This window comes from Danio aesculapii, chromosome 11 (genome assembly GCF_903798145.1).
Source record: "Danio aesculapii chromosome 11, fDanAes4.1, whole genome shotgun sequence".
NCBI classification, from domain to species: Eukaryota; Metazoa; Chordata; class Actinopteri; order Cypriniformes; family Danionidae; genus Danio; species Danio aesculapii.
In genome coordinates, this window is record NC_079445.1 from 2,130,366 (window position 1) to 2,154,649 (window position 24,284).

Genomic DNA, 24,284 nt, shown 5'->3' on the forward strand with positions numbered 1-24,284 from the left:
GGACATTAAATTTAGGTTTTACAACAACCACACTCTAAGAAATGCTGGGTCATTTAAATCCAAATTTGGTAAAATATGGACTAACCGAAACATTGGGATAAATTTGGTTCTAATTTTTATTTTTTTTTAATTAACCAAGCAGTTGGGTTAGGCCCTATTACACCCAGAATTGGGTTAAAGTAACCTGGCATTTTTAGAGTGCATAAACTACAAGCAAGCGAATTTTAAAGTTAGTATGCTAACAACTTTGGAAACAAATAACCTGCTTATAACGAGTTCGACAACAATCAGAGCGGTGTTTTAAAAAGATGTCTAATAGACGTAGTCATTCATAAACATAGTCGTCTGGACTAAAACAAGGCTAAATTTGTGCTGTCAGTGAAAATCAAATAGACGTCTAAAAATAGACCAAAACTAGAATGGTCATCAAATAAACATAAATGAACGACTACACAAAATCTGTCTGTCTATTTGACGACTAATCTTGTATTGGACTATCCTTAGATGTCTATGAGATTTTCACTGACAGTCAATGTTTAGCCTTGTTTTAGCCAAGCTGTCTACGTTTAGATGTCTATTAGACGTCTATTAAACACAAAATTGTTTGCTGGGAAATGAAGTCACAACTAGTAACTAGTTTTGTTTGAGAAATTTGTTTCATAGACACATCACATCTCGTTTAAACTGTAAACTGCGTTAGGAAACACCCAGATTGTGGAGTAATAATCCGATGACGACTAGCCTGCTGCTTGTTTTTGTTCCCTGTCTAGTTTTCTTTCTTTTTCCTGATGTTCATTCAACGCGGGTTCCCCCTTGCGTCACACGCCAGGGTTTCCTTGCAGTCGGCGCTTATTGTTGACAAGTAGGCTATATTAAAATGTGTATAGCCTAGAAGTATTACAATACACTAAATTTTATTACATATAATTAAACGTCAGGGAAGGTTGAGTGAAATACTGGTTAATAACCAATGGTGTAAACAACTTACAAGTATACTCAAACTACAGTAATTGAGTAGTTTTTCTCAGAAATTGTAATGTACTAAGAAGTTTTAAAAATGTGTACTTTTACTTTCCCTTGAGTACATTTTTAGTGCAGTATTGGTACTTTTACTCCCCTATTTTCCTTCAACCTGCAGTCACTGCTTTATTTTTCTTGTCTATGGGGATTGGCTGAGTAGAAAAATCCGTCCTGTGATTCCCGTCCAATCAAATCGCACATAGCAAAATCGCATCATACTGAAAAAGCTCAAGGCATGCGAACGGAATTTTGGATTAATTTTCTAACAGCCTATCATGAATGTGAACTGTGTGGTCCATGATCGTTGATCTAGCACGAATAATTCCAGGTTATTATAACTGTCAACTGTTCTATGTGTGAGGATCATAGTCGACGCAGCAAAATGATTAAACGTGATGTACTATAAAGTAGGCTATGTTGAATTTTAAACACGCTGTGTCGACAGGCAGGCCATTTTGAGGGAAGTAAACAAAAACAATGGTCGCAACGTATTCCCTGTTTTACATATTCAATTCCTATATCTTCCGAGAATCCGAAAACAAATCCTGTTTGCTTTAATTTTTTAAGCTGAAACAAATTAACATAATGAGTCCATTGAACTTAGATTGTTACACTGACTTAAAATAGCTTGCGTAACTTATAAAATTAAGTTAGAATATGATTAACTTAGTTTAATAAGTTACAATGACTTAAAAACGTACGTTGTCAAGACTAATTGATCATACAATTTTTACAGTGCACATATTGATAAATAATGTTATGATAGCTGTTATAACATTAAGTTATAATTGAATTGCCTCTTGTTACAGTTATGAAAAAGTTTGATAACATGCAGGAAATGTTCACGGGCCAATGACATGACCACACTGAAATGGTCTATACAACTAATACATGATACATACCCTTAAAAATGCTAGGTTGTTTTAAGCCGATTTTGGGTCAAATATGGCTAAACTAAACCTGGGATAAACAAAAAAATAATAATAAAAAGGCTTAATGATTTTAACGAAATTATTTTTGTCCATATTTTATTTTATTATTTTTTTTATTTCCAGCTATTTTGGGAATAGTACATCATCATTCAGCTGCATGACAACTGTTGGCATAATGATCAATATTTTTCCATCAAAAAAACAACAAGGAAATGTGACGTTCTGATTTATTCTTCTCGCTTTAGTTAATGAAAGAGAAAACAGAGTTCCCTTCTGATTCATTAGCTTGCCTTATTTAGATCCATCTTTTCAGCACAGCACACAGGAGAAAAATGCCTAGAAGATGGTCTTTGACTTCCTCTAGTGGTGAAAGAGTGTAAATGTTATGGCGATGGGAACTGTCACACAATATAGGGAAAAATACACAATATAATACTTTAGTTTAACTCACCTCAGTAATCTTATTAAAGCATCGCTTTTACAGTTTGGGGAAATAAAGGCTGTGTATAACCTACAACACAATGTGACCTGCAACATATAATCTGAATTTGACAAATAGGTTAATTTTATTTGTTGGCTTTCCACATTTGCAATTAAAGAACATACCTCTGTCTGTGTAGATGATTAGATGTCTTATGTCCTTAGAGCCTTTTGTCTCTGCCCTCCATTTGCCTCTTTTTACATTTTATTCTCGCTTATATTTCATTCTGCCCTCCATTTTCCTTTTGTGCACGTACACAAAAGCTTAATCTTAAGATGTAAATATTTGTACGCAAATCTTCAGCTTTCTTCTTTTTTTATGAAATAAACATTTGTAATTAAACTGAGAATTGATTATGTTTGTAATTATAAAATAACATAAGATGGCTGCCTATAATTACAAAAATAACCATCGTTTATTTACAACCACGTTATGACGCCCATTAAAACAATTTAACATTATCTCCGGTCAAAAATGAACTATGAAAGCAATTAGAATGATATGCAATAGAAATCGAACAGTTACAATGAAAATTACATACATGTCAGGCCTCACTGATGTACGTGATTTAGATGTTTTATAACCTTTACATTCAAAACGTACTAACGCGAATTGCATTGTTTCTTAGATCAGCACGTTCGGCTTCAAAAAAGATTTTTTACATGCTTTTAAATACAGAAAACACATCCAGCCCTGGTGTTAGGGAAGGCCAAACTGCAATGTGATGGTGGTGTGGGTCTACACATGCAGGATTTCATGTTCACGCCGCGCATCCATCTACTAGGCAGTGACCTTGAACTGACACAAAGCCTAAACATGGACAAAGCTTTACAGAGAAGAGTGTGGGACTGTGGGTGCGGCACTGCATGGCTAAAGTACAAATATTGGGAAGAAAAGATTGATTTAAGATTTTATTGGAAGGTTTTATTGGCCTTACATCGAAATTATCTTCTCATTAATTTACCCTCATGTCACTCCAAACTTCTCTGAGGTCGAGATCTAATTTTAGGATGTGTATTTAGTCAATAAATAACAGCACATCCAAAACCTTTACGCTTTAAAATGTTAATCCTAAAATGTTTAATAAAGATGCAAAGTTATTTCTAAAAATGAATCACTATATTTATTACATTTGCTTATTCAAGCATTGGTTTATATCTTTAGATTACCATTATTTTATTTGTAATGCGTGAACGTGCGTAAAGGATAAACTTGTGAGTTAACTATGAATATAAATATTTATATAAAATCTTTTGGTCTATTGTTATGCTACATTTAAGACATTTCTTCTTTAAAAAGTCTTTATCTAATTTATATTACCTCTCCAATTATGCATCAAATCCTTTACATTTATAAATTTCCAATGCTTGAACGTGCAATGGATAAACAATGATGCAATATTTGACAATATTTTAAATAAATGACAATATTTTAAATAAAATCTTTTTTCATTATTATGCTACGTTTAAGAAATTATTTCTCTTTTTTCTACATAAAAGTTAAATTTATTAAAGTTATATTACTTCTTCAATCATGCATCAAAAGCTTGCACCTCATCCAAACTTTAATGATGATGTTGGGAACGCACTCTGCCTTAGTTATATTAAAATAATGTCCATATCACCAAAACAACTCTGAATATGATCATTGGAAACCTGCATTTGGCTAGAAAATATCATTTGACAGAGAATTGCTAAATCAAAATGAGACTAGGTGATAAAATGTATACGAGGGGAACGTGTCACTGAGCCTCTACTCGTTTTGTGCGCTTTAAAGGGACAGTTCACCCAAAAATACAATTTCCTCACTATTTATTCACACTGAAGTAGTTCTGAACGTTTTAAAAATGTATTTATTCTTTTAAACACAAAATAAGTCAATGTTAATAAAGTTGGGGAAATAAGCAGCCGACATCCACAGGAACAAAAAATATAAACACCATGGAGGCCAATGGCTGCTTTTTCCAGCATTCTTCAGTTTATCGTCCTTTGTGTAAAACACAAGTGGAGGATGAGTAAATGATGATGATAGAACAATGATTTACAAGATGCTCAAACAAAGCAGTGCAAGTTAATTTGACATTTTGTTTGAGTATGATGCTCTCCGTTGCATTGATAGATGAAATGAGTCTCATTTGATGACGATAATAATAAAGTGCTAGACATAAACAATTGTAATCGCGCACATTAAAGAAAAGCAATCGTTTAGAGCAGTTTATTATGCGTTGAACAAGAATATATTAAAAGAAATTGTTAATATTTTAAGGTTAATACTTCTTTTTGTAAGAAGAGAAAAAAGCAGTGGGTGGCACCTTCTGCGACTCATTCTCAAGCAGTGTCATGTGACCACACAGCCAATAGGGCGCAGCCTGGTTTCCTTATACGTTAAATGTCAGATTTGTTATAAACTACAAACTCTTAGCTGGGCCCGCCGAAATGGGCGAGCATAATCTCTTTAATCCGGGGTTTGTTGGACAATTGGTTAACATTAATGCAAGAGATGCATTTTACCTCTCCAATTTCCGTGCGTCGGGGGGACAGCTAGCGGGACTACAAACCCTCCGCTTATCCAGAAGGGATAATGTCTGCTCTTTGCCTTGGAATCCATCGGAACCATGCAGTGGATACCCACAATCTCATATTAGCGGCCCCGTTACCCTAAACCCCACATACAATCAATCATGCGACATTACTCGGCAGGAAGACAACAAATGTTTTTATAGTGACAGTGCATGCGCCACCAGCGGCGGTGGTGACAATAACAGTACCAATCTCATATCAAAAGAGAAAGCATTGGATAACTCATCAGTATCCATTACTGCAGAGAACGGACTGAACAATCTGAACGGAATGGACAACGGGGGAAGTTATTCAAAATATGACTGCCTGACACCTGCAGAACATTCAATCCCAAATCCTCGCTTGTGTCGGTCTCTTGAATCGCCTTCTGGCTCTTCGTTCATAAACGAGGGGGCCAAGACCTCATCAGGCATCACGCATTCACTAACATCCCCTGACATCCAAACAAGTGTTGCAGCACTAAACGGAGGTGAGTTTTATTCTATTATATTCTATATCATAACTAGATCACAATATGAACATGAGGCTCTTGAAAGTATCCATGCATGTTTTATAAATGTGTATAAAGGAGTATTCTGATTTAGTGTTTGATAAATGTTACGTGTTTTAATTGCTTTTCTTTTAAGTCAAACTATATGCAAAGCCATTGTGTATGTTTTAATAACACTCTTTGTTAGAGTTTTTGCATTGGGCACACATTAATGATAATTTTCTTTTTCTTTAGGTGCTCTGTGGTACCCAATGCACAGACAAACCCGAAAGAAACGTAAACCATATTCAAAACTTCAGCTGAACGAGTTAGAGGGCGAGTTCATCCTCAACGAGTTCATCACCAGACAGCGGAGGAGGGAACTGTCCGACCGGCTAAATCTCACGGACCAACAAGTGAAAATCTGGTTCCAGAATCGTCGAATGAAGAAGAAAAGGCTGTTGATGCGAGAGCAGGCTTTATCTTACTTTTAGAGCAATGGATGATGCTGGATTATTCATAAACTGTCGACAGGACACATCCTATTTGAACATATTGCTGATTGTTTGCAAATTACACGCAGTTGATTTGTATGACGCATAGTATCAGTTCGCACTGCACAACTAATAATTCCTTCTTGGCCATTAAGCAACCACTGTTTTTAGTAACGCATGGAACTACACGATATATAAAACACCCTGCATCATGCATACATCTCGAAATGATTGATAATATAACATCAGGACAATTATTATTATTATATTTATTATTGCTGTTAATAAAAACAACAGTTTTAAAACAATAATAAAGCTTTATTTTTTCTGTAACACTGTGCACAGCTTAAATGCCTCAAAATGTGATTCCATCATGCACCTTCGTACAAACAGCACATTAAAGACATGGGTGTAAATGTCGAACTATTCAACAGTTTCATTAGATTTCCTAATTTCTGTTTATGCAAATCCTTGCAAAAACTCCCTATGAGCTGACATCTCATTGGTACAATCTGCTCACGCAAAGAGTTGACTTTAGCGGTTGAGGATACATCTTAAAGTTTTAACTATTTAACTTCTATACACGATTCATATATCACAATTCAGTCTAATAATTCGTAAGAACATAAGATCTTGCCAGCATCTCTCAAAACAAGACGCAATTATGTTGAAACCGCAATGAGCAAGACCCTGAACTCCATCTAAACAATAGGAGGACATTTTTCCCGAAATGATCATATATGATAACTGCAGATTTTCAGGGTAAAGGAACAGAAATACATTTTAAAAGAATATTGCTATTATAAGACCATCCCTGTGGTAATTTTAGCTTATATGTAAAAATGAAGCTGTGATAGCAAACTCCTGGTGCTTCGGTGATGTCCAGACAAAAGGGCAGATCGTGGATATGTCCCTGATACAGTATTTGCATGCGACAGTGCTTATAGCGCTAGTTTATTGAATATTCAAAGCAATGTATAAAGTTATTGTGGATAATAGGAATTTATAATCAGTGCAATGTCTTGTTTGTTTTTTTGTTTAAACATGTTACCTGGTGGTTAATGTCTGTTACACCAATAAGCATTAAATAATTGAATCAGTGTAAGTGTGCAATTTATTTCTAATAAAAGTGTTCACCTGTGTAACTGTTACCTGTGTTGCGTTGTCTGAGGTCATTTAAAAACATCTACTTTGCAACAAATGTGAAGTTAATATCACGCGACATGAGCATGCGTATTTTCATTGCTGAAGATTGTTGCTGAAACTCTCTTTTCATTTTAGGAATTAACTACTACTAAATTTTCCAATACGGTAACTTAAGAAGTAAGTTTATTTTGAGAATGTGTCGCTGGGTTTCGTGAAGTAATTCATTGTGGTAAAATAAGCTTTAAATTCGTTAATTCATTTTTGAACAGTGATAACATGTGACGCTACTTTGAATATTCGGTCTGAAATCGCATGCAAGTATGACTTCAAAACAACATTAGCACTGTTTATTTAACTGTGAACAATTTACTTTGATAGTCATTGACTGCTAATATGATTTCGCTATTTAGAGTTTGCAAAGAATGCATTTCTGAAATTGTATTATTAAGGAGAATGTCTGAATGTGCTTTACCTCAACACATAATTTCCTTGGTCAGCAACAAACATTTTTAAAGTTTGTTAAAGTTAAGGTTGCATACCAAAATGAATGAAATTCGTCGCTTTTAATGTCTTTTTTACTTTATTTATTTAACTTTATGTGCAAGCACAACCCTCAGTTGTGTAAAACAAGCATATTTATCATGAAAATTATATCAGTGTTATTCACTTTGTGTTTTTATGAAGTTGTCAGATAGGATGCATGGTCAAGTATCTAAGTATAAAAACTATTTGAACGTCAACGCGTAACACGCTTTTGGTTTCTGTGGTAGGCTAAATGTGCTTAAAAGATTAAGGTAACAGCGGATTCGACTTTGAGACAGACTCGGGCATCTTTACAACACCCTGTCTGTGGCATTGAAGCAGACCTTGAATGTGGCCGAGGGGGGTTAGCTGGACATTGACCTACAGTGAAAGAAAATGGACATTGCAGATGTCTTCCTAAATGCGTGTATTTCGCTTCTTGGGCAATAAAAGGCAAACAGATTAGATTTTTTTATATCGCACCCGAAATCAGGAAACTGTCTTAATACAAATGAAAAAGGCTACACGTTAAATCTTTTAAACTCAAAATACAAATAATATGCTTAAACCATATAAAGAAAAAAGAGAAATTATTGAAGTGTGCCGTAAAGCTACTCAAAAATCTTTAGTAAATTCTTTCAGTAGATATAGTGATGGCAAAGGAGGAACCATTTTGTTTTCCCATAGGACCTCTCAGTGAACAGTTCTTAAAACAACCCCGTTTCTAAGTGAAGAACATTTTTATTTTCACTAGAGAAGCTTTTGTGAAGGAAACAGACAAATAATTTCAGTGGATGCTAAACGTTGTTTATGGAACCATTAATTTTTGTGGATGTTAAAAGCAATTTCGGCCAAAACAATTGGTTTAAACTAGATTACAGGTAGTATAAAATTAAATATTCTTTCTCATTCATTAATTAATGAGTAAAATTCGGGTTCGATAATATTTTCGTTCAATTAAACGTTAATATTTAATCATTATTGAATTTCTTAGTTTGACAATAATACAAAACCAAACGCAAAACCATAGACTTATATTTAAGACTTACTGTTATAGTTGTTGCAGGCTAAAAGTCAAACAAATTCGAATGCTATTGAGAGACATTTTAAGATATACTATTTTATGTTTCTCTTCGCGTTTTATCTCGTTTCCTCGCTTTACTGTGTGACCCGAGACTAAAAGCATGCTTTTTGTGGATGTTTAAAGCAATTTCGGCCAAAATAATTGGTTTAAACTAAATTACAGGTAGTATAAAAGTAAACATTCTTTCTCATTCATTCACTAATTATTAAAGCTCATGGTTCTATAATATTTTAGTTCCCTTAAACGTACTTTGTTCAGATTATTCATTATATTATAGGATTTTTTTTTTTGCTTGCAAAACCAATAGAATTTCATTTGTAGTGGTGGTCGACTTATATTTAAGACATCCTGCTAGACATACTGTTATAGTTGTTGTAGGCTAATAAGCAGAACAAATTTGAATGCTATTGAGAGACATTTTAAGATATAATCTTTTATGTTTGTCTTCGCGTTGTCTCTCGTTTCCTGGCTTTACTGTGTGACCTGAGACTAAAAGCACGAAGGAACAAAAGAATTCCTGCGGTTTATTACAAGTAATCTGCATTGTGTGTCAGTTATTAAAGGTCTGTCGGTCCATATTAAACGGTTTTACTGAACATAAACATGCCTATATTTTTTTAATAGGAAGACTGGACATAAAGATGTTCACGCGATGTTTTAAAGCGTATTTGGTCCATACGGATCCAACTAATCTCTTCTATACTGTTGGTAAAGCGGAAAGGTCGACTTCATTGAATAAATATAGTTAGCCTAATTATAATTATAGATAATTATAATTATACCTATAAGAGTACGAAAGACTTGTAAAATCGATAAGTTTTGGTTCATGTATGAAAAACATTAATTATAATTTCATAGAATGTACATATTTTTAGCAAGCTAGCCTACATTTATTATTAGTTTTCTTTTTTATTTTTGAATGCATTATTCTGTTACGCTTAAATCTGAGATTATTTTAGTCAAATATTATTTAACTTTTATGGTTTAAAAAAATACTTAATTTAAACGACACAAAGCACCAACTTGGAGGAAACGTTATATAGCTAAACACTGAAATGTTTGATAAACCTGCTGATTTTAATTAAGCAGTTCAGATTCTCAACATGTAAACAAAACGTTTATGTAAAAAGCGTGTTTTCGATGACTCTAAAATCTTTACTGTGTGTAAAACCTTGAGAATTTGGTCCTGCTGAGTTCAGACTGCGGTTTTCGATTTGTTTTGTTAGTGCAGAGAAAGCAATAAAATAAAACTTACAACACAGCTAGATGTGGTGTGACAAGGAAATGGCTCGAAATGTATATTTTGGAAGGACAGGAAGAACAGGAAATATAGGTAATATATCTGAAGTGATTCGAAAAGTAACTTCAAACGCAAACACTTCGGCTCTCTCTTCACTGAAAATGGTAGGAAGTAGCGGAGGAAATTAAACAAAGTGAGAAACATTCGTGGCGCCCCATGCATGACTGCAACAGATTTCTGTAGATGTTTTTTTCGCGATAAGGAAAAGTACGTGCAGTGTTAAATATTTTAAGGAATGATAATCAAGAGGTAATTTCATTTCCAAGTTTTGCATTTTTGCTATTTAATTAAGATGTATAGTTCATCCTCTCCAGCAAACGTTAATCACATGTATCTACCCTGGTAACATGTAATATTGGTAGTATGTTTTTGCACTGTAACGCTGACATTTTTTCATATTTATATTTTGCAACAAAACCAACCGGCTTTATGAAATAAAATCTTTCGTACTTTCTTCCATGGTTTGTGTGGTTTATAAAAAACAACAGAATAAATACGATGCAATACAATACAATTTATATTTATTGTCACTGCTTTAAAAACGACAGCTTAGCAGCTGGTTTACAGGGAATATTATAAATGTCCTGAATTATTGTAATTTTATATATATATATATATATATATATATATATATATATATATATATATATATATATATATATATATATATATATATATATATATATATATATATATATATATCTTTTTTTTTTTTTTTTTTTTAATTAAGAAGATAAATGGCCTTAGTTTTTTCTTTTTCTTTCTTTTTTTTTTTGGTATAGCTCGGTAAAATTATATTGTGTGCACATGTGGAGTGCCATAGTCTTATCTCCCAATCCCGCCCCTTGAGGCATACCAACAGTTATTCAGTCATAAATAGTAAGCTAACACCAAGTCTCATGTGGCATATGATCCGCGTACTCGGAATAGGCTGCTAACAAATTAAAGAGTTGAATTCAACTGATTAAATTCAACTGGTTGCTAACAAGACAGAATTAATGTGTCCGCTTCTAAGCATTGTTACAGATTGCTGCTGCTCACTTACTCTTGGCCTTGTTACTTGGCCTGCTTAGTCTTGGCCTTGTTATTATTGCCCACGGCCTTGGTTCACACTTGAAACTGCCCACAGTTTAAGCCAGGGAGTTTAGCTGTTTGGCTATCATCCAACTGACACAACCGGAGACTGAAGAGTCAAATAATACGTTCTTATATGCGTATGCCACGTCCAACCTGCTGCGAATTTGGTCTATGTTCAACGCATAATTGTATGTATTTCTGCAGATATAAGTTTATGAAGTTACATAGATGATATAAAAATTATGTCAATGTGTTGCTGCAAGGATACAAAGACATATAGTGTGAACTTAACAATCAAATTTGTTTAATAAATTACCTTTATCAAACAGCATTGTCGTGTCTATTTCGTGGTACCGCGGGACCAGAGGAGAGCACATGTTCTTGCTATAATAAAACTAAATGGTTAACACGAAGAAATGCAGTGCTAAAAATAAAGGTTCTTTATTGTCATGAAGAAACTTTAAGCATTCATAAAACCTCGCCATTGCTCAAAATGTTTTCTATGACGCAAAAACACACAAAAAAAGGGTTATTAAAAAGATTATCTTCAAGGTTCTTTGAGGAACCGAAAATGGTTCGTCTATCACTGTGAAATCTCCATTTTGAAACCTTGCTATCTAATGCATAAAACAATCTAGGATTCGGTTGCTAAAGAACATTTTGTCTTGAATAAAAAAGCGTCGATTACCAATTTCTCAGTACTATTATGTCATTTCGACATTCTACATAAACAATGCTGGATTGTTTCAACACCCATTTGAGTGACATTTTCTATTATAATCCCAGCTGTTGATTTTGTCCTTACTATACTTGAATTATTCTAGTATTCGTTTTTGTGAAATTACGGCTTCGGTGAACACACCGCAGTTGGCACAATTTATTTAGTCTTGAACCGAATCACAGAACAGCTTATAACATAGCTTCTGGGATAGCTTGCCCTATTGTCCGTATTGACGTACAACTGGAGACTAGGATAGTCCATAAAGCGTAAAAAGTCTTATCAAATATATTACAAGAGTCCATTTGAGACTCCGGCGTGAAATGTTAATTGACATACAGAAGCATTTATATAAAATAAATTCAACAAAACCGAAATGACTGACTGGTTAAAGACATTCACTTGACTCGACCGCAGGACTTAGGTTTGCATGTGAACACGATATATATCATGAATTAATATTGCATTTTAGACTTAATATCAGTTTTATATTCTGCTTTACATCTTAAAGTTCAATTTTGTTTTTAGTTTATTACTCTACATATATTACAGTTGCATTAAGTCATCTCACTACAGAGATTTACATTTTGCTGACAGAAGAAAAGTGGCCATTTTTGCACTAAAGGCACATTCATTACGATATTATAGAAAGCCGCAAAGCTCCGATATGTATGCCAAGAGTTAGTATTACACACGTATACACTCACATTTGGATTGAAATGTGAAGTACTGGGGGAAACTGCTAAAAGCAATCATGCTCTCGTCGCTTTGAAACTGCATATTTCTAGCGCGTGCACCTTTGAGTGAACCACTCCTACGTTTGCAACCGTTCCAAATTGATATATGAGAATATCTACTTTCGATCACGTGTCTAAGGACCAGTTAGTGGGATAGCACGTCATCTCGCCTTTCCAAATTTCTCCTCTACTGTTCGAATCCAAGGCATCTAATTTGGTCTTGCGGAGGACTGAAGGGAATAATGTTCAACTCTGTCAATATAGGCAACTTCTGCTCCCAGTCTCGTAAAGAAAGGACTTCCGAGTTCGGTGAGCGGGCGAGCTGCGCCTCAAATCTGTACCTCCCCAGCACCTATTATGTCCCTGAATTTTCTACAGTCTCTTCGTTTTTACCACAGGCCCAGTCACGGCAAATAACGTATTCCTATTCCACTAACTTCACGCAAGTACCGCAAGTGAGGGATTTGCCATTCGAGTTGAATCCGTCGGGAAAGTGGCACCACAGGGGGAACTATTCATCTTGTTATGCGGAGGAGGACTTAGCGCACAGAGATTGCCTTCCGCCGTCAGCCACCATGACGGAAATGTTGATGAAAAACGAAAATGTCTACAATCACCACCACTACCACCCGGCTATTAACCATCCCGGCACTGGCTTTTACTCGAGCATCGGAAAGACCAACGTTCTTCCGCAGAGTTTTGATCGTTTTTTAGACTGTGCCCATAGCGGAGCAGATGGTGGATCTGAAGGTAACTGTTTGCAGAAAGGCAGCTCTGGAAAGCCGGAGTCGGCGTCTCAAGTGTCTTCAGTTCTCCGCAGTACTGCAGATGTGGAGAAAGAGCTTGAGTGTGAGAAAAACACTACCACGGGTTCTTTTGAAGCCTCGTCGGGAACAAAAAACGACAACCAAACCAAATCCGGTCACTCCGGTAAGTATAACGATTGTAAAAGAAAGAAGGTTGGGGTAGAGCGGAGTTTCCTCTGTTAGATTTTATGTGGAGTTTTATAAGCATTCAAGGGATTTTATTATAACCTACAAAGCTTTTTCTTTGCGCCGGGAGGAATTTTTACGATGGGAAAGGTCTTTGAAAAAACATCATGTTTCACACGGCCGAACTATCTGTTAGTCTGTGAAATTGTAAGAGGGAGCAATTGTGACAAATAGTAACTTTGATCATGAACTTGCGATGAACATTTTAGGGGATGTTACTTTTAGCAGTCAATGATAAAAAGCAATTGAGCAGAACATTGCTTTCAGCATCTGAGGAGATTGAAACCAGTTTAAGTAAAACCCACCAAGCAAATATAATCAGAATGTTTTTAATGAGTGATCAATTACAGAGCATCATTTGCATCCTTTTTTTATTTTGTACTTTACCAACCAAACCCATTCCAAATGTGTATTTTGAATGAATTTAATATTTGTTATATACTATAGGCTATTTAGTTTATTTAACATGCATTTTACGGAGAAATGTGAAATAATAACAAACAGCTTGCATTACGCGGTTATATTACCATTATTATTTTAACACCAAGGTACGCTTGTTAAAGTATTGGGTAGCGTGAGACGTACAATAATGAAAAAAATAAAGACAATAATAACTGATGATACTTTTTATGTGGCCATTTTGACTGTTTTCTCTTTTGTTTATTTGTTCTAAGCTACTCCGCGAATGAGGAAGAAGCGATGTCCATACACCAAGTTTCAGATCCGAGAACTTGAGCGAGAGTTCTTCTTTAATGTTTACATCAACAAGGAGAAACGGCTTCAGCTCTCCAGAATATTAAATCTTACTGACCGACAGGTCAAAATTTGGTTTCAGAACAGACGGATGAAGGAAAAGAAGTTAAGCCGAGATCGCCTACATTATTTCTCTGGAAACCCGCTGATGTGAATCGTGAACATTTCTTCGAGGGACAAAAAGTATGTTATTTCTGAAAGGAAATTAAACCGGTTTTGTTTTCAGACAATACTGACATGTGTACTGAGGTGAATTTTCTCAGAAAGAGACTGGCGTGGGGGAAAAATGAAAACTGTCATTGTTGAAAAATAATTTTTCGTTTCAGTGAGAAGATCCTCAGTATTTAACCACTATTATTATTACTACTATCACTATTATAATTATTATTGTATTGATCAATAAACTGTTTGAAAACACAGGAATATTGTAATCTTACATCAACATGCTATGCAATTAAAACCAATTATATTCCATAATAGTGGCTATGGTTCGTGTATATTTGTAATGACTTGAGCTGACGGGTTTGCCTCCGCGATAATAATAATATTAATAATAATAGACGGGAAACAGGAAATTTTAATAGCTAAACGTTAAGAGAGTGTTTAACACACGTTTGTATTTTCATGATGAAGTCATACGCAGAAATATTTGAAATAATAAGAAAAATAAATCTAAGCTTTTTCTTAAATTCCATTACATATTTGTTTACATAGAAACTTGAAAACTTTTAAGTGTAATTGACAATTTACTTTTACCATATTTTAATTGCATTAGAATCATGGTTACATTTATAATAAAATGGATAAACTTAAATGCAAAAAAATACTCGATTATCTACGTGCATTTATGTAAAGGATAATAAACAAAGTTTCCATTGCTTATAAATTTAACAATATGCTTTTGAATTTCCGTAGTGAGCACTTTTAAGTAAACTGCAAGGAAACGCGCTTGATTAAAAACAGTACTTTAACAACAGCAACAACAAAAACATCTAGGCATATTTGGTGTGTCCTTATGTGTGAGAGAGCGCGTGAAGTGGGAAGGCAGCACTAAAAGTATGTTTCAATGGTCGTTTGGAAACTCTTCAAGTCTAGACACAGTCGTAAAGGCTACAGACAAGAGCTGGTTTTCCGCCTAATTGTACCTGAGGCTGAACTGAGATTTCGTCTGTCAGAAACAGAAGGGTCCTTTAATATTTGCACTTGTAGGGTTTTAACATCATTATATACACGCGAATGCAAAAATGATCAAACGCAAAGGATAAAAATATCCAGTTGTTTAAACAACAACGAATAAATGGACAATTTATGTCTGTTTACAACAGCCCTTTAACATGCATCAAACAGAAAGTCTAAAACGTTTTTAAACAGCTTGAGGCCATGCACAGTGTTTTTTTTATTTTATTTATATATCCTACAAGCATGGATTGCTTTAAAAATACATATATAATTTGAATCTATGTTAATTTTATTCAAATGGGATTCTCAGTTTGGTTTTGGTGCTAAATCACTACATGCAACATGACAAGTGACTTTGGACTTGGCCCGCAGATTTTTACCGCTTAGGTCACGCCGGGTCACGCCTACGAAAGTCCTCCCATTTTGTCTGCCCCTCCTTAAAATAAGCGCATCTTTCAATAGACTAAAAAAGCAGCTGAGAATGGACGGTAACTCATAGACGCTTTCTCTTGAAGCCCCTTGGGCACATGACTTACACAGCAAGCAGCTTTGTACCCTAAGCAGTGTGTATGCCTTTCCCCATCGAGCAAATGACCAATAGTTTTGTAAAGCCACATAAAGCAAGTCGCAATTTCAGTGAATGCATCTCATCCATAGCTAGGAACAATTAATTTCTTATCTGCTGCATTAATATAGCAAAACTGAAAAATTAACTCAACCTTGTCTGTTTGTCATAGATGAATATATTCTTCAACGAGCCAAAAGAGCCCACGTTACACCTTTTATCTGTACTGGCTACCGGGTGTGGCTTACCTTCTGGACGGCCGCGTGTTCCGCTCCAGCCCGCGGTCGGTGAGCGAGCGGCGACTCATGGTTCCTCCAATTTTAGGACGATTTTCTAGCTGGTGGAAAGAAATCCCTTTACGGAAAGCCGACGCAGTGACATTCTTCACCTTTTACCTGAAAAATCTCCTACGAGAGCATTTAAAAGCAGACAATATTTTCTTTGTGCATCTTACACCCCTACCCATCCACCCACACATTTGTTCTATAGCTTGATTTGTTCTGGACGTTGTTAAAAGTTTGTATTGCTGACAAATCCTGCGGTATTACCATCTTTAAATGAATCGCTTGCTGTATTACTCGATTGTCGCTTTGGAGAAAAGCTTTCGCCAAAAAAACAAACAAAAAACAAACGTAAATACCTACACGTAAATAACTGGATATGGAATGTTTCATACTAAAATATGTGGTTTAAAAACATTAAAAAAACACAGCCTGTCTATCTGAGACTAGATATAGGTTGTATCTTTTTGTGTTGTCCAAAAACAAAAGGTTTCATTTTCAACACACACACACACACACACACACACACACACACACACACACACACACACACACACACACACACACACACACACACACTGTAAAAAAATCCAACTTACAAATTGTTAACTCAGTTTAAAATTGTAAGTTAGGAGGACTTATTTTTGAGTTATGAGTTGAATTCACTCATAAAAATGATTCAACTGCATGTTTGGAGCTGTTTGTTCAATGAAAGTTAAAAATTCAGTCGAGGAGACTTTAAATTTTAATTTTTGATCATTTGAGTGTTTACCACTGTTAAAAATAAAAAGTTGAGTTAACTTAAAATTTTAAAGCAACCGGCTGCAAAGAAATTTGGAGTTTATTAAGCTTCAGTGTTTGAAGTTGTGCCAAATTATTCCGTAAATTATACTTGACTTAAACCAGCCTTTTCAGTCACCTTAAAAAAAAAAAATGGCACAACTTCAACCACTGAAGCTTAATAAACTCCAAATTTCTTTGCAGCCGGTTGCTTTAAAATTTTAAGTTAACTCAACTTTTTTTTTTTTTTATAGTGCACACACACACACACACACACACACGCACACGCACACGCACACGCACACACACACACACACTAATAAGGCAAAACACCTGTGTAAATAAAGAAATAAAATGTATTATTAGTATTGGTAAAACAAACATGTGTTACTTGTTTTACTTGTGTTACCCCCATAGCATGGTGTATACAACGTGTATTAAATATAAGGTATTTTTTGCAATTAAGCAAATACCAAAATAGCAAGAGGAAAGAAGAAAATTAAATCAAAATGAACTCCTGAATACAAGAGCAGGTGAATAATTACAGTATGACAATGATTGCAAAACTATAAAATTGTGACAATATTGTAATTATACGACTACTTTCTTTACAAAAAGCATTATTATTGTCACAGTATGCATTGTTGTTTGACAGTATCACACTTTTTATTTTATAAAGATGATTTATTCTGAATAAACAACCTATATTTCAAATTAAAATTAAAATTTATAAAACTATTAATTCACATTGTAAAGTAATGTAAATTATATTTTGATTTCAATCACTATGATTGCCATATTATATGACATATCCTCAATATTGTAATGCAGCCTTAATTTTGTTATAGTTTACTGCTGGGAATAGAACCATGTAAGTGATTTGTGATATTGTGACTAGATATTAGTGATTTGTGTTAGTTAATGCCTGAATTAATCTTAATTATCCCTGATAATAAGTCCCCCAACAACTATAGAAAGACAGATCAACAATAAAATGTCTTATGAGCAGGTTCATGTATACCTTGTGTTGGTCTGACTTATGTTGTTTAAAATAATGTTTAACCCTGGAAAGGGGTGTCCAGATTCAAACCAATGTAATTCAGTAACAGTTTGAAAATAACTTATTTTGGGCTCATTCATTCATTTTCCTTTGGTTTAGTCCCTTTATTCATCAGTGGTCGCCACAGCGGAATGAACCCCCAACTTATCCTTTATATGTTTTACACAGCGGATGCCCTTCCAGCTGCAACCCAGTACTGGGGAACACCCATACACTCATTTACACACATACTCTATGGCCAATTTAGTTCATTAATTCAGCTTCAGCGCATGTGTTTGGACTTTGGGGGAAACCCACGCCAACACGAGGAGAACATGCAAACTCCACACGAAAATGCCAGCTAACCCAGCCAGGACTCGAAGCACAGTGTTAACCAATAAGCCACCAAGTCACCCATTTTATTTATTATTTTTTTATTTATATATATATATATATATATATATATATATATTATTATTATTTTTTTTTATAGAATAAAAAATATAAACGTTAATAAAGGCTATTAATCTTTCTTGCAATAAACATTTACTGAAACGTTTATTAATTTTTTTGAAAAAACATTTGTTAACTTTAAATTCAAGATTACACTAAATATTAAATTAAATTAATACCCATACATCTAAAGATGTCCCACATTTTACACCCATATCACCAAACGAAAAAAAGAGGTATCAATGAGTTTTAGTAGCTACAAACACTGTCCACTAGGTGCTAGTTGAGCTCCTTGACTTACACCACAACAGTTTGATTTGTAACCTTTTGTTTGAATAAAAAATAACTTGATCAGTTTTAAATGCTTTTTAAAAGCATAAAAAATAAATATAACGTTTTCATATGATGGGATACAATAAAAACTATACTACCCTATTACTATAAACAACAATAAACATAACATATATATATATATATATATACAATTTTTTAAATCTTTTTTATGATAATATGACAAGACAACTTTTAAATATCTAAAATTATTTTTTTACTACTTTTTTCCTGAAGTGAATTTTTAAATTATTATAATAATTTAGATTATGCTTTTGATTTCCTGATTATAAGTAAGACCTGAGTAATTTCTCAATATTAGTTTATGTTTAGTATAGGATAGTATTGTTTTTAAAATGCCTGTAGCACTTCAGAGTTTAAAAATTTATTGACAAGGACAACTTTAACTATTGTTAAGGACTACACAACTATTGTTATTCATATCCAGGGGCGTAGCGGACATTTTAAAAATGGGGGGGGGGGGGGGGGGGGGGGCTGTATGAAATCATACGTTCATATAATTATTAATCACCTGTTTCTAAATGGTCTGTCTCTAAAAGTGAGGGAGACGGATCCCCCCCGTCCCCCCGGTTGCTACGCCCCTGTTCATATCAGACTACGTAAACAGTGGAACTATGACTTAAGTTATCCTACTGATAAGAAATTAAGCCAAACCATAAGCATAGTCAATGCAAAGCACATGTAAAGCTGTGCAAACAGTGTTTAATTACGGGTATTTGTTGTGGCTAAAAGGCATACTTATTCATTTCTACGGACTCTGTAAACATTGACTAACTTTCACAGCAGGTTACAAGAACACAGTTATAGGAACTAACCACCAGGCCTGGTTCACAAAGACTTAATTTCCTTCATTTCACACTTTCACTAGAGGATCAAAAGTAATGCAAGTTGGCCAGAATCAACATCAAGAGCTGAATTCAACAAATTCACCAATTAATCAACCAAGACCAAAGCTGTGTCTTCCTTGTGTGCTTTTTGTTTGATAATACAGCAAGAACATGTATGGAAAGCATCAACTGAAAGAGCGAAAAGGATGACTAAATAAACTTCCATGACTGCTATATATCATCATATATCATCATATCGATTAGACAAAAGAACATATAAAGGGTAACAGATACTCTGCTGCATTATATGAGTGTTTTTCACACTTCAAAATACGGTCACCATTTTGTATTTTATGCATTCACGCAAAAGCATTAACATAAGCTGTTTACATTTTTTTAGTAACTTCTTAAAACAATATTTCACAATTGTCGCTAGATAACACCATCTGAAATAGGAGGTAATTTTGTTCCCCAAATAGCATTCCTAGCACTAAAATCATTCCCTATTCCCGCAGTGCAACCATGCATTAAAAAGCAGCTACTTCTAGAAATATTTTTTTTAGAACTGGGAAATAGTTCTCTAGTGTGGTTTTAAACCTTTATGACTTTAATTCTTCTGCTAAACACAAATATATATACATATATACATACAGTTGAAGTCAGAATTATTAGCCCCCCTGAATTATTAGCCCCCTGTTTATTTTCCCCCAATTTCTGTTTAACGGAGAGATTTCTTCAACACATTTCTAAACATAATAGTTTTAATAACTCATCTCTAATAACTGATTTATTTTCTCTTTGCCATGATGACAGTAAATAATACTTTACTAGATATTTTTAAGACACTTCTATACAGCTTAAAGTGACATTTAAAGGCTTAACTAGGTTGATTAGGTTAACTAGGCAGGTTAGGGTAATTAGGCAGGTTATTGTATAACAGTGGTTTGTTCTGGAGACTATCGAGAAAAAAATTAGCTTATTGGGGCTAATAAATTTTACCTAAAAATGTTTTTTTTTTAATTAAAAACTGCTTTCATTTTAGCAGAAATAAAACAAATACAATTTTCACCCGAAGACAAAATATTATCAGACATACTGTGAAAATTTCCTTGCTCTGTTAAACATATCATTTTGGAAATATTTAAAAAAGAAAAATTTAAAGGGGGCTAATAATTATGACTTCAACAAGATATATATATATATATATATTGAAGACAGGTGTTTGTGGACTCACATTAAGTTGCAATGTAGAAAATAAATTACTAAAGAAGTCAATGGGTGCCAATTATTAATATCTTCTTTTGTGTTCAACAGAAGAAATTCACATGGGTTAGGAAAAAGTGAAAGATGAGGAAATGATGAAGGACTTTTCAATTTTATCAGATAAGCTTATGCAGATGAGTTTGATACATGCACCGTATCACCAAGTGCACTTGTTCTGTGTGATCATTCACATTACAGTAGGTCAGAAAAAGATTGCTTCTGATGATGACGATTACACTACAAGGACATTGCGCAGATCATTCCAGAACACAGACACACGCATGTGGTCATCAAGATTGTGAACGTCAGCGCACAGTCTGCAAGCAGCCCAGCCTCCCCTCCATCTGTCCACGCTTATTAGTGGTTGAGTATACTTCAAAGATTCAATTCATCTTTATTGCAATAGCACTTTTACCATGTGCATTGTGTCAAATCAGCTTAATAGATGAAGTTCTAGTAAACTAAAACTAATCCAGTTTTCATAGATTAAGTTGGGTTTAGTTCAGTGTAATTTAAGATGTGCACAAGATGAAGTAGAATCTGGAAAATTAAGTATATCTTAGCCTATATATGGATAGTTCGCACTAATTTTTTAATTAACTCACTTCGCACTCACTCACAAGTGGCTCCAAATCAATGAGTTGAGATTTTTCTGGTGTTCATAAAAGAAGATATTTTGAAGAATGTTGGAAACCTGAAACTATTGACACCCATAGGAAAATATTAGAATGAAATCAAATCAGTTAACAGTTTTAAATGTACCAGGCTTGTGACAAATGAAGGGTGAGTGAATGAGGACAGATTTATCATTCTTTGTGAACTATCCCTTTAAGGCCAAATAATTACTTCATTAATTCATTACATTACAGTGCTGTTATTGTGACGCTATTGTCGTAATTCAGTATTCAAGTTTTTCTGAACACGCACATTCAAGGAATGGATATTGTGCATATATGTCAAGCACGATTGTGTATACTTAATAGATGGGAATGCATCATTAACTATAACCGTAATTCCCCAGCAAACAATTGTGTGTTTAATAGATGTCTAATAGACATATAAATGTAGACAGCTTAACTAAAACAAGGCTAAAATTTGTCAGTAAAAAACTAATAGACACCTAAGAATAGCCCAAAACTAGTAGTGAAATAGACAGACTTTATAGTCATTGATTTCTGTTTATTTGATGACTTTTGGCCTTCTTATTATTTTAATCTACAGCCCAAATTAAGCCTCGTTTTAGATAGGGGAAATATGTTTAGACGTCTATTAGACATCTATTACACATCTTTTAAAAACCAGAAATGCTTGCTGGGGCTTGGCCAATACTTTAGTCATGTCATCCGTGCTCATCCGGGTATGAGTATTCGTATCGTTATAGCAAAACATAAAAAATATATATATATATATATATATTAAACGATCAGAATAATGATTTAGGGGTAATCACTTAAATGAAGGATGTACTTTCGAACAAAAAAGACTGCATTGTGTATTTAAACAAAGAAAAAACAAGGCAACACAATCTCATGGCAAATTACTGGTTAAATCCTGCAGTCAATTTCCGTACGATCTGCTCAAGGTTGCATTTAGAGGTGGGCCTTCATGTTTACGTTTAATAAGTACTAGACATAAAACTGTTACGTTTTTGTATGTAAAAAGCATATAAGAACCTAACATTACAGCTACATGTAAGCTATTTTGTATGTCAGTGGATGTTTAATCTCAGCATGTTTAAAGCTAACGGTGTTCAATCGTGTTTTTCGACTTGATGATTGTTTGTTTGTTTGTTTGTTTGTTTGTTTGTTTTTTTACCCATCTAACAATGCCATGCCCATAGACATGCCTGGATGTATTCATTTAATGCTTATTAAGAGAATATATGCACGAATTTTGGAAGTGGATTTGTCATGCACGTGATCGTGTGCTTCATGAATACTCGATAGAAAGTCGTAAGACTGCAGTTGCAGCGTGCAGCCTCAATGGTGGCACCCTTACACCATAAAAAGCTATTCACAATGGCAACTGCATCAGTCCCACATTCAAAGCAGTCCTCATAAAGCATTTATTTAAACGTGCTAAAACAAACGAGCCATATTTTGTTGCAGTTACAAGACACAATAACATGCACCAGGTTTAGTTCATGTTACAAATATCATAGCAGTACAAAGGGCGACACATTTTCTTATTAATAAAGTGAACATATTTAATCATGAAATTTTACATAGCTTAGATAATTATCATCTGATGTAGTTATCTAAAGTACATACATTTTATTATATGCAATATTCCGAAGATCCTTCTTTTTTCAACATTGTTAAAACCTATATCTTATCCACTGTAATTTAGCTAATATAGCCTACAGCATTGTACTAAGATAAAGAGATTTTAAGGTAACGAAGCATTTCCACATATATGATGTACAATTTTAGAAACGTTTAAATTTAGCAGCATAAATAAATAAAATAATTGGGCATGATTCTACCATGCCTTAATAACAACAGAAGATCCCTTAATGTTTCAGCCTGGTTTCCATACTAGACTAAAACTATTGCATGACACTCGATTTAAATTTTGCCATAATATAATGAGATATAATATAATCTGTAGGTCCAGTTTTTCTTTATGCATTAATTTACTTCTTTATAGGCTTTATAGGTTACTCAATCCTATACGGAACACAATATATCCCCATGTCTGATGATAAGGCTCTGAAATGTTTTTGAAGTGTGCTGTTTAAATAAAGTGTAACAGAATTGTGTTGATTTAAGTAACGCAATGTAAAGTAAAGATCACAAACTATCAGTATCAGTCTCAATTGAGTGTCGGATCAGGATTTTATTACCAGCAAATTACACAGAGCAGACGCGACAGAGATGCGTTTTAATGCGAAGGGGAGGACGGGCTTGCGTAGGGATTTTTTTCGTGTTTTTCTCTGGAGCTCATTTCTCATGGTGCACAATGGCGCTTCGCCCTTTTGAGGATGCTATTACATGCAGGCACTGTTTTATAATACTAGGGGAATTATACGATGACAGAGAAGCGTGATGTTATTAAATTTTGGATATAGAAAACCTGGATCACGAACCGTCGACAGCAGAAGGAGAACAAGGTAAGACCACACACTGCTTTGACTTGGACATCACATTTAAATCTGTGTTACCAAATTTGAAGAAATTGAATGGATTTTTTTATTATTATTGTAACATCTCTCTTTGTTCTTGAGATGTTATGATTATGTG

The 24,284-nt window shown here is 34.3% G+C and overlaps 2 protein-coding genes across 2 annotated transcripts; both read left to right on the forward strand.

Moving 5' to 3' along the window:
- The first annotated feature begins 4,799 nt into the window (after positions 1 to 4,799).
- hoxc12b (homeobox C12b) lies at positions 4,800 to 7,120 on the forward strand. Its single transcript, XM_056468354.1, has 2 exons — positions 4,800 to 5,481; positions 5,737 to 7,120. Exons 1-2 carry the CDS (start codon positions 4,869 to 4,871, stop codon positions 5,973 to 5,975), a joined length of 852 nt encoding a protein of 283 aa, XP_056324329.1. The 5' UTR covers positions 4,800 to 4,868; the 3' UTR covers positions 5,976 to 7,120.
- Positions 7,121 to 12,670: 5,550 nt separating this feature from the next.
- On the forward strand, positions 12,671 to 17,490 carry hoxc11b (homeobox C11b). Its single transcript, XM_056468723.1, has 3 exons — positions 12,671 to 13,489; positions 14,226 to 14,487; positions 16,221 to 17,490. The coding sequence occupies exons 1-2, from the start codon at positions 12,802 to 12,804 to the stop codon at positions 14,456 to 14,458; spliced, it is 921 nt and encodes a 306-aa protein (XP_056324698.1). The 5' UTR covers positions 12,671 to 12,801; the 3' UTR covers positions 14,459 to 14,487; positions 16,221 to 17,490.
- The last annotated feature ends 6,794 nt before the right edge of the window (positions 17,491 to 24,284 follow it).